Source organism: Marmota flaviventris, chromosome 6, assembly GCF_047511675.1.
Source record: "Marmota flaviventris isolate mMarFla1 chromosome 6, mMarFla1.hap1, whole genome shotgun sequence".
In the NCBI taxonomy this organism is placed as follows: Eukaryota; Metazoa; Chordata; class Mammalia; order Rodentia; family Sciuridae; genus Marmota; species Marmota flaviventris.
This window is the reverse complement of record NC_092503.1, coordinates 123,796,946-123,807,857: the sequence shown is the minus strand read 5'-3', so window position 1 is coordinate 123,807,857 and position 10,912 is coordinate 123,796,946. Positions and strand designations below refer to the sequence as shown.

Sequence of the window (10,912 nt, the reverse complement as noted above, 5' to 3'; positions counted from 1 at the left end):
AAGCACAAGCTAGAGCCTTAGGCAATAGTAAGAATAGCTATAGTTCGTTTTTTAGAAAACATTTTTTAGAGGTGACAAAGTGAAATGAATATAGTTTTTTATGCTGGAGTGGTGACACTTGGAAGACCTGTCCTGGTCAAGTGTAGGCTGAAGATCTGCATTCGTGTTCAAGGCGTCTATTTTCATTGGGTGAGTGGATGTGGGAGGGGTCAGGAGGATATATATGATCGGCCTTCGGGGAACCCTCTTAGAGTTCCATCCTGCTCACCAGATAAGAGGATGTCAAGTTTGGTCTCTATTGGGCTGTGTCGCGTCCTGCTGCTCCGGGCCCCAACTGCCTTTTGGGCACCCCTGTGTGCTGCCTGCCGCTGGTGAGTGAGCTCTATGCGGTTCCTGGAGGTGCAGGAGCTGCCCGGCTACTGCAGGGAGGCGGGCGGGTTTCTGTGAGAGTCCGCGGGAACCCTCCCGGTTAAGATGAGTGGTCTGGTTTGGTGGGGAGAGGAGCTGGACCTGACGCGGGTCATTGCCACCACATGCAGTTTCGCTTTCTAAGCACCTTGCCACCCCTACGTCCCGCGTCCTAAATCCATGCTTACTTGCCCCAGCCCTGCGCCTTGCTCTTCCCTTTTGGACATCCCGGTCCTCTGTCGCCTCTGGATTCCCGAGGTGCATGCTGAGTTTCTCCTTTGAAAAACATTGAAGGACCCTTTGAGGTCCACGGCTCACAGAACCTCTTCCCAACAGTATTACGGACAGTTCGGGCTCCTGAAGCCCCTGCTCTCCTCGCAGTCATAGGCTTGTTTTCAGCTGAGCTCACAGGAGACCCCAGTTAGGAGACCTTTTTTATTCTGGCCCTGAGCTAGTAGGGACGTCCCAGCCCCATAGAGCCCTTCCTGCCTCTGTGAGGACTGTGGCTGCATCAAACACTCAGACTGAGGGAAGTGAACAGCTAAGATTGCTGAGTCAAGATCTTCTTGCTGGGGCTTTTTTAATTTCCACCCACATTGTCCCCTGGACTCCTGCGCCCTGGGATGCTGTCCCCCCTTGTACTCCTCTCACCCTAATATGCTATCTATTTTCTAATATGCCTGTGTTTTCACCAGATCTCTATGCCTCCTTCCCTGTCACCCAACATGTCTCCTCAGCCTGTTGGCTTCCCCTCACCTCCCCCACTCCTGCTGTGTTTTCAGACCCATTTCTAAGGTAGACACTGCATCCTAGGTCTGTGCTTCCTGCACACTAGATACCCTGTCTCCCCAACCCCAGTCCTTTCCTCCTATTCTTAGGGGCCATTTCCTACAAGAAGTTTTATCCACTGCCTCTCTACCTCACCCAAACTTTCCAGAGCCCCAACTTTTTTTTTTTTTTTTTTTAATGATGTTTAGTTCGATTTCCTCTCCAAAAATTTTTCTGTTGACAAATAGTTGAATCTATTTCTGGGATGTAATGTTATGGATGCATTTTAGAATAATCAATTTGGGGTAATTAGCATATCCATCACCTCAAATATTTATGGTTTCCTTTTGGTCAGAACATTTAAAATCTTTTCTTCTTGTTATTTTAAAATATACAGCATTAAGTGGAGAAGCTTTGTTGTGCTATAGAACACCAGACTCTTCCTCTTATCCAAATGAAACTTTGTGGCCTTTTACCAGTGTCTCTCCTTTCTCTGTCCATTCATTTGTCTCTGTATGCCTGTTTTTTTTTATTTCTCTTATGGGCCTCTACTTTCCACCCACATTGTCACAAATGACAAATTTCCCTAGCTTTTTTTTTTTTTTTTAGGAAGTTTCTGGTGATAAAATCTGAGGCCTTGTGACTGCTAGGCAAGTCCTCTATCCCTAAGCTACATTTTCATCCTTAATTTCCTTTTGTTAAAAAGGCTAATTGATATTCTTTTGTGTGTATATCCCATAATGATTTGGTTTGGTTTGGTTTGGTTTTTGGCGAGGGGGTTCTTTTTGAGGGTGGGCTGCTGTTTTTCCCAGGGTGGCCTCCAACTCCAGGCTCAAGCAATCCTCTTGTGTCAGCTTTCTGAGTAGCTGGGATTTTAGGTGTGCACCAGGTGGCTTAAGACAGTTTTTAAATCCACTCATCTATTTGTGGACACTTAGGTTGCTGCTATATCTTGACTGTTGTGACTGATGCTGCAGTGGACACACAGTGCAGGGAATCCAGGGAATCTGGATTCCCATTCCTTTGGTGTGAATGAGGTAGTGGGATTGCTGGATAAAGCAAAAATTTTAGTTTTGGGAGGAACCTCCATGCTATTCTCCAAAATAACTCTACTAAATTGCAACACCAGTGGTGCACACCCCTTTTTCTACCTCCTTCCCAACACTCTTTGTGTCTTCACAATGACCAATCTAATAAGTGTGAAAAAATAGTTCCTTTTGGTTTTAATTGGCATTTGCATTCATTCACATATCTGTTGGCCAATTATGTATCATATTTTGACAAATGTCTCTTCAACGTCTTTACCCATGTTAAATATAAGGTTATTTGTATATTTTGTGTATTAAACCATTATCTGACCTATGATTGTTTTCTTCCAGTCCAGGGGTTGTCTCTTCACTCTATAAATTGTCTTCTCTGCTAGGCAGGAATATTTTAAGTTGATGTGATTCCAATGGTCTATTTTTGCTTTTAGTTATGTCACCAGGAGGCCAAAACTATGTTTTGCATGTTCTTGAGCTCTTGATTCCAGGAAGAAAAAAATCATCCCTGGTATCTTCTTCCTCAGGGTCCCACAGTTTTCGTTATAACTTAAAAATGAGATCCTAGAACCATTTAGTGCACGACAGTTCTTTGCTGAGGGTCTTTTGGATGATAAGCCCTTCCTGCACTATGACAGTGGACACACAGTGCAGGGAATCCAGGGAATTTGGATTCCCATTCCTTTGGTGTGAATGAGGTAGTGGGATTGTGAGTGAGGCACTGTGGGCAAAGACAATCCTGAGAGCCGAGACCTGGAACACAGAGACCCAAGACTTGGCAGGGAGTGGGAAAAACCTCAGAATGACTCTGGCAGATATTATCAGTCTGCAGAGGCAGAAAGAAGGTGAGTGTAGGTGGGGGCAAGGGTCTTTCTGCAGAAAGGCTGGGGGCAGAGAGCAGGGACCTCTCTTCTCACTGCATTTGTCTGGGAAGGGCAAGCATGGGGTCCATAGAGCTCAGCACAGGGACATTGAAGAGAGAGAGAGACATGCTGGAATCCTCTGTGGGCTGGAGTTTCTCTTGGTGGGAAGGGAGGCAGAGGCACCAGGGGATGCTAAAGTGACTGGTGGATGGGGGCAGGGTCTCATTCCCTCCAGGAGTCTTGGGGCTGTGAGATGCAAAAGAACAACCGCACCAGGGGCTTCTGGGATTTCTACTATGATTAGGAGCCCTTCCTCTCCTTTCACCCTGTGACTCACAGCTGGACAGTGCACCCTTCCTCGGCTCAGACTTTGGCTATGGAAGTCAAGAAGCACTGGAAATCGGATGATAGTCCAAACAAGGCTCAATGGGCCCATGTGCAAGGAACAATTGGTGGAAGACTCCAGAGATATCTGAACTCCTGGATAGCCTTCAATAAGACAATAGGTACCCCAGCCCCCATTCCCCTAGAGCCTCAATATAAGGGGCCTTCTCTGTACTATGGGATGCATGTGTTCTCTGTGAGGGTGATGTATTCTGATTTCCCCATCCTTTTAAACCACTGCATAAAGACAGGAGGGTTTGGCAATCTATGACTGTCTGGGCCACAACCAGGAAGTACCCTGAGCCTCAGGCAACTGGGGTTAGGCAGGAGTTGAGACCTCTTCTTCCCACCTGCCTGCCAACCTGCTTATCATGCAGAGCTCCCTTGTGGCCTCACAAACAAGGAATCCCCATAACACCCCCTCCTCACATCAACATGTGTAAGTGAGAATGTGAGGCCACAAACCCGAGGCTCATCCTCCTGCCAGTCAGAGGACTGAGGCCCTCGGCTGAGAGCAGATTTGCAGCAGTCTAGTGTCAGTGAGGACTTTGGTCAGAGACACTACAGCAGAAAGAACCAGCCCTGTTCCCTCTGCCTCCATTAAGGGGAGTAAGGCTGGATCACATGGCTGACTGGTTCTGCTTTTTCTTCTCTAGTGTCCCCAGTAGTGACTGTTATCTGCGGTGAGGCCTTGGAGGACACGATCAACGCCACATGTTGGGCTTTTGGTTTCTATCCCTGGATTATCTCTCTGATTTGGCTTCAGGATGGGGAACCCCTGAGCCAGGACACACAGCAGTCTGGGAGTCTCTTGCCATATGGGAATGGGACCTACAAGACCTGCGTGTCCACCAGGATTCCTCAAGGACAGGAGCAGAGATTTACCTGCCATGTGTGACACAGTGGGAAAGAGAGTACTGGCACTGTGCCCTGTGGTGAGCCTGGGTGTCCCAGCAGGGGTTCCCAACTGGGTAGGTCAGTGACCAGGGTGGTGAGAGGGAGGAAGTCTAGAGGCTCTGGAACCCAGATGGTAACATGTGTGTTTTAGGGGCTGACCCTTCTGCTTCAAAGCCAATGGCGAGCCTCTCTAGGTGTGGTTGCTGCTGTTGATGCTGTTCTTCTTCTTCTTCTCCTTTATGTGCTTTGGAGAAACAGGAGAGAGACAATTTCAGCTGCAGAGGGTTCAGGTAAGAAAAGTGGGCAGTGGATGGAGATGGCAGGGTCATTCTGGGTTGTAGGGTCCCTCATGCCTCATGCTGCACAGAGTGCAGTGGAGGTGACCAGACTTCTGGAACAGGGATAGATGTGTCTTTTTTTGTGAGGGGCCGGCAGCCAGGTCTCCAGGTACTCCCCTTAGTCCTGCCAAAAGCCAGGGCCGTGAACATCCTCAAAGGCCCAGCTGCACCATATTCTTGTCACAGGGTTAGGGGTGAGCTTCAGTGTGGTTTTCTCCTGCTCTGTCCCTGTCCTCATCTCTCTCTGTATCAAGCTTTTAGGTCTTGACCAGGAGTTGGGAATGGTGGGCTGATTTGCATGGGCTAGATTATCACGGTATCAGGCGGACAAAGTATAAAAGGATCTGTGATTTGTGTTCTTTAGAAACTCTAGAGAAATCCCACAAAGGCTATTGCCTCTGGTTTCTTCCTGTCTGCCTGCCTCTTTCCTGTCTTTCCACCTGTCCTGTGCAAACCAATAAGAAGAACCTTGAGGCCTGTGGCACCAGTGCCCTGGGAGGCCCATGTAGAGCAGGCCCAGGGGTCTTCAGCACATGTAGTTATCTTCTATCTTATCAGCATCTCCAGTCACTCCTCAGGGATGTCTCCTGTGTGTGTCCACTGGGTCACTAGGGCATGTACTCCATCTCAGGCCCCACCACAATGGTCGTCCATCAGGAGTGGCTTCACAGATGTTATGGAAAAATGAAAAAGCAGATGCCTCCGACCATCTGGGGAGAGAGACCAGCCACTGTGGGCAGCTGTAGTCCGTTTTTGTTCTACCTGGTGTTAGAGTTTCCATGTGGAATATCTCCCAAAGGCTCATGAGTTGCAGGCTTGGCCCCAGGTGTTGGTCCTACTGGAAGGTGTGCAAGCTTTAGCAGGTGGGCCTAGTTGGAAGAGGCATTCCTTGAAGGGAACATCTTGTCCCAGGTTCCTGGCTCTCCCTTTCTCAGCTTCCTGGCCACCACATGACCACCATGAGGTGAGAAGTATCACTCTGTCATGTGCTGGCCATCATTATTTTCTGCCTTTCTAGCCCACAGGAATGGGGCCAAGGGACCCTGGGATGAAACTGGCGAAACTTGAGCCAGTGTAAATTTTTCCTCCCGAGTGTTTTACTTTAGGTGTTTTGTCAAAGTAGTGAAAGCTGACTGTGACACTTAGGGTTTCCTGTCCAGCCCCAGAGGGCACACTCCCCAAGGACTGTGTGTGTTGGTGTGTTGAGTCTGTGCTCTATGGCCTCTGCTCACCCTGCCTCCCTTGGCTATTCCCCTTTATAAGATGGTCATTCCCCTGTGCATTTGGAGTAAGGGATGGTCAAAACCATTCCCCTGTCACCAATCAGGTTGCTGGAGGGTCAGGAAAAGAGAAAACAGGAAGTTGGTGTTTCAGCAGGAAACAAAGTTAGTTAGTTACTGGTTTGGAGGATCTTTCTGTTGTTTCTGCCCCTTCTGTGGGGTCAGCAGTGGGGGTGGTGAGTGTTTGGCCCCTTGGGTCTGGGAAACCTGCCCCCCAGCAGGAGCTGTCCAGGTAACTCTCCCTCCAGGGCAGATGGTTCAGTGCTCTCTGCTGCTCTCACCTGCAGCCTCTGCTGTAGGGTGAAAGCTAGTTCTGGTTCTCTGTGGGGAAAAATAGTTGCCTACTGCTGCCCCTGTCCAGCACAGGCGGTGAACTAAGGTCACTCGTGTGAATTTGGGGTGACGCAAAATAAAGCACAGACACGAAATACCTTTACACAAGCTTCAAGACAACTTTCCCCAGCTCCCAGCCTCAAGCTCCCCAAAAGGAGAGCAAGAGAAAGTCACAGAGGCTGGCGAGAGAGAGGACAAGCACATTCAGAAGTGGGCTTTTATTTGGGGGGATGCTGTTTTTGAGAAAGTTCTATCCAAAAAAGGCAGAAGGCAGCAGGTGAGTATAACTCAATCCCAGCGGTACACCTACACCTGAAGCCATGCCTTGCTATCTGAGCTGGGACAATATGAAAGTCACTAAGAAATGTAGTAATTGGTCAGAGCCCCCTGTGTCAGGACTTGAAGGTGTGTTCATTCAGAGTGGCTCCCCACAGCCTGCAATTTCACTGGAACATTTGTAGAAAAGAGTGAAGATCAGATGTTCATATTTCCAAATTTCTTCTCTAAATGTTCATACCCAATAAAAATGTTTCCATTTTCAGCTCATCTTTTTTCCCTTCTTCTTCTTTTAGAAGTAGTGAGGATTTACCCAGGGGTGCTCTACCACTGAGCTACACCTCCAAGGTTGTGGCCTGTGTGAGTCCCTGCTACGGCTGGGGGGAAAAAGGTGAGGCAGTCTCAGGAAGCAGGACCCCTTGGAGAGTAGCTGATTTCCTGGGGCAGATGGGCCAGGTAGGCCCTAGGAGGGTAAAGTACAGATTAGGGACCTGAGTAAGTGTTGGGGGTCAGGGATTCTGCATCTGCTCTGTGTGGGCTACTTCAGGTCAGGTGAGCAGCAGGCCAGGGGGCAGGCATGTTTTTCCCGGCTGGGCCTGCTGGTGCCCCTGGGCTTCCTGGTGGGCTTTCCAGTTAGGAGCTTCTGGCTCAGGGCTGAGAGGAAAGGATGCTGAGCTGCAGCTGGAGCAGACCCTGCTGGGTGAGCACCTGCCCCTGCAGCAGAGGAGGCCTGGATATTAAGGGGGTAAAGGCCTGTGTGTGAACCCTGTGCCCAGGATTGGCAGGAGCAGGAACTTTCTTCTATGGCAGGTCCCTATTCTGTCAGGAATGGTTGGGCAGAGGAGAGGCACTGGGCTTCACTTTGGGATCTTGTCTCTTACTTCTTTGGTCTTTCATTCCCTTAAGTGATGCATGGTGGAAACTGAGGCAGGTGAGGCTGCTGGTAGATTTAGGAGAGGAGGCTGGTGAGGAAAACTAGTGGGGGCATTTTCTTCTCTCACTCAAACTCTGAATCTGATTTTGGAGAGTCTGAGAAAGGAGAGGTCCTGAGGAATAAATGTCATATTCTGCAGTCATTTGAACACTGACTTTTATCTTCTCCCTTAGCTCAGGAGCTCACAAGTCCTGAATCATCAGCAGATGGTGAAGAGGAACCATAACAGCACCTTGCAGCTTGTGTCAAGCTTCCAGGGTGATGCTGTGGAACACATCTGCCCTGAAGAGTTAGAGCCCTAGTGTGATGAACTGGAGAATCACATTGATGGACAGGACAGGGTTGGAACTTTGAGGTGTCCTTATGCTGAGCAATAGGGGTCAGTTGGCCTGGGGGAAAAAAAAAATGACTGGCAGGTGCTTATGGACTAAGATGTTGAGAGTAAGCGACCCAGAATGTGTGTGAATCAGACACCAGCATTGGCCACCTTTGGTCCAGCTGAAGCATGCAGAGTGGTGGGGAAGAAGACACTCCATTTTGAAGAATATGACTTTTTATCCCTAGGGACATTTCTCTTCTCAGAGTCTCCAAAATCAGATTCAGAGTCTCTGTGAGAGAAGAAAATGCCCCCGCTATTCATCCTCACCACCTCCTCTCCTAGATCTCTCCTGCATCTTAGTTGTTCCTGATTCCTAGTCTTGCAGTCTCCAGGTGCACCTGGCCCAGAGACTCAACAGGGGTGGGCACCCTCTGTCTTCAGCAAGAATAGGTTCAGGACCCACCTGGAAGCAAGATCCTGGTGAGGGACCTTGCTTGTGCCTGTGCTTCCTAAGGGAATAATTGGGAAGCTGGATAGGTAATTTATTCATGCACATATATATTTTTAAAATTTGTTGGTATTGAGGATTGAATCCAAGGCTATCACATGCCAGACAAGCAGTCTACCCCAGAGGTACATCCTCAGCGATTTTCACTTTTTGAGAAATGATCTCAGTACTGTGCCCAGGTTGAACTCACACTTTCAATCTGGCCTCAGCCTCCTGAGTAGCTGGAATTGCAGGTGTGTGTGCCGTACCGAGACCCTCATACACTATTATCCAGAGGTGTGTTTGTTGACATCATCGTTCATATTTTAATTTTAGTATTTAAGTATTGTATTTGCTTATTCTGAATTATTATTTATTGTTCTGAGTTTTCATTTTGCATAAACTTTTTAAAATTTTAGGGCTGGGGATGTGGCTCAAGCGGTAGCGCGCTCACCTGGCATGCACGAGGCGCTGGGTTCGATCCTCAGCACCACATACAAATAAAGATGTTGTGTCCACCGAAAACTAAAAAATAAATATTAAAAAATTCTCTCTCTCTCTCTCTCTCTCTCTCTCTCTCAAAAAAAAATTAATTCAAGTTAGTTTTTTCTAATTAAAGAGTGAACTATTTATGTAAGATTTTTCATGAAAAGTAAAGACCCTCTTTGTCTCTTCTTGATTTTCTACCTTCTTTGGTACTACAACTTTCAATGTTTTAGCTGATTCTTTTGTTGTTGTTGTTGTTATTGTTGTTTTTACTAGAGATTGAACTCCGGGCTAACACATTCTGGGCAAGCGCTTTACCATGAGCTGCATCCCCAGCCCTCAACTTTTGCCTCTGTAACCCTAAATACAAAGCCTTTTTAAGGCTGCTGGTTTTTTCCTTTGCAGGATCTGTTGCAGAAGTCAGTAGTAATTGCTCTCTCTTACTCCTTCCCTTCCTCCGTCTTCCAATGTTTTCATCTGTAAATTATGTTCAGCTCAGATATTCCACTTTTGTTTCCATGACAATCACTCTCATATATAAACTTCCATACTTTCCACTTCTGGTACATCATTTCACTCCTGGTATAACAATCCTTGGGAGTTAATAATCACCTTTGTTTTTCTTTTGATTATTTTTTGTGCTCCTCTTAATAATTTAACATTGGTAATGTTGCTATTTATATGACTCAAAAATGTTCTGACTTTGTTAATTTTTTTGTTTCTTATTTTTATTTTATCTTCTTGGAAATTAATATCCATCCTAGGCCCTTCTGACATACTTGCATCTGAACTAGCCTTCTGTATCTGGAGCAGAAACATGATACCAGCTACTTGGGAGGCTAGGGTAGGAGGATCACAATTTTGAAGCTAAGCTGGGCAAGTAGTGTAATTCTGTCTCAAAAACCAGGGAGAGGGCTGGGCTTGTGGCTCAGTGGTAGCGTGCTCGCCTAGCATGTGTGAGGCCCTGGGTTCGATCCTCAGCACCATATAAAAATAAAGGCAATAAAGTCAACCAACAACTAAAAAATATTTTAAAAAAAAGAAAACAGTGAGAGGCAGTGGGCTGGGGATATAATCAGTGAGAGCATCCCTGGGCTCTATCCTGAGGAGCAAACATGCAAGCACACACACAACTAAATTAGTATCAGGATTCACTTTTTTATTGCAGCAACTCCAAGTTAACTATTGAAATGATTTTGGGGGGCAGTACTGGGTACTGGGGATTCAACTCAGGGATGCTTTACCACTGAGAAACATCTGTAGTCTTTTTGTTTTTGTTTTGAGACAGGGTCTCCTTAAGATGTTGAGGTTGAACTTGCAATCCTTCTGCCTTAGCATCCCAAGTCACTGGGATTACAGGTGGGCACCACTCTACCCATGATTAAAATCATATTTAAATAGATAATAACATACTCTTAAACTATAAGCACATGGTGTATATCAGATCTTTAGTATTTTTCCATCTTGCAAAATGGAAACTATGTCCTTTCAACAAAACCTCCCCATCCTCTGCCCTGGCAACCAGCATTCTGTTTGCAGATTCTAAGAGTGTGACTGCTTTAGACACTTTATAAGTGGAATCTTGGAGTATTTGTGACCTCCTCTGCTTCCATGAGGCCAGAAGTGCACAGTACAAACTGCAGTCTCTGAATGTGAAAACTTAAATATAATGAGCATAATTGGATTCTAAGGTCGACAAGTGGTGGCACTCAGTAGCCAAAGGCCTTAAGGTGAATGTGGCTTCTGTAATGGACACCAGCCATAGCAACAGTCAGAGTAGTGTGGCTGGTGCCCTGATGGCATTAGCTTTATATCACTTGTCCTGATATTCCTAGAAGTGAAACAGTTACAAAGCCTACTCATTTCTTACTTCATGTGTATAAGATAAACATTTCTGGGACAAATGAACACACATCTACCTTGGTTCATAAGAACACAGACACAATCCCTCCATCATCTGCCAGACTTGAGCCAGTTTATACACCCAGAACCCTGGAATGAAGGGAAGTCAGCTTCCTTGAGGAAGGATTCCTTTCAATGCACTACTGAAAATTCCTACAGTTCATCTTACTCCCAGCCTTCATCAAGGGACCCTATGT

General features: G+C 46.8%; 1 protein-coding gene across 3 annotated transcripts; it reads left to right on the top strand.

Moving 5' to 3' along the window:
- The first annotated feature begins 262 nt into the window (after positions 1 to 262).
- LOC114083699 (MHC class I polypeptide-related sequence B-like) lies at positions 263 to 8,877 on the top strand. 3 transcript variants are annotated; one of them, XM_071613571.1, is made up of 5 exons: positions 263 to 371; positions 3,419 to 3,585; positions 4,120 to 4,398; positions 4,619 to 4,650; positions 7,695 to 8,877. In XM_071613571.1, the coding sequence occupies exons 1-3, from the start codon at positions 280 to 282 to the stop codon at positions 4,359 to 4,361; spliced, it is 501 nt and encodes a 166-aa protein (XP_071469672.1). In that variant the 5' UTR covers positions 263 to 279; the 3' UTR covers positions 4,362 to 4,398; positions 4,619 to 4,650; positions 7,695 to 8,877. The 3 variants fall into 3 exon arrangements, 2 of the variants coding, with proteins under 2 accessions (XP_071469672.1, XP_071469671.1); XM_071613570.1 differs by having other exon boundaries at positions 4,512 to 4,650; XR_011707776.1 differs by lacking the exon at positions 263 to 371 and adding an exon at positions 3,037 to 3,061 and having other exon boundaries at positions 4,512 to 4,650.
- The last annotated feature ends 2,035 nt before the right edge of the window (positions 8,878 to 10,912 follow it).

Excerpts from the sequence above, each read along its gene's own strand:
- LOC114083699 (XM_071613571.1), top strand. The coding sequence starts at position 280 with ATGTCAAGTTTGGTCTCTATTGGGCTGTGTCGCGTCCTGCTGCTCCGG. Across the intron at positions 372-3,418 it reads CTGTGTGCTGCCTGCCGCTG|CTGGACAGTGCACCCTTCCT; the intron begins GTGAGTGAGCTC and ends TGTGACTCACAG. Across the intron at positions 3,586-4,119 it reads AGCCTTCAATAAGACAATAG|TGTCCCCAGTAGTGACTGTT; the intron begins GTACCCCAGCCC and ends TTTCTTCTCTAG.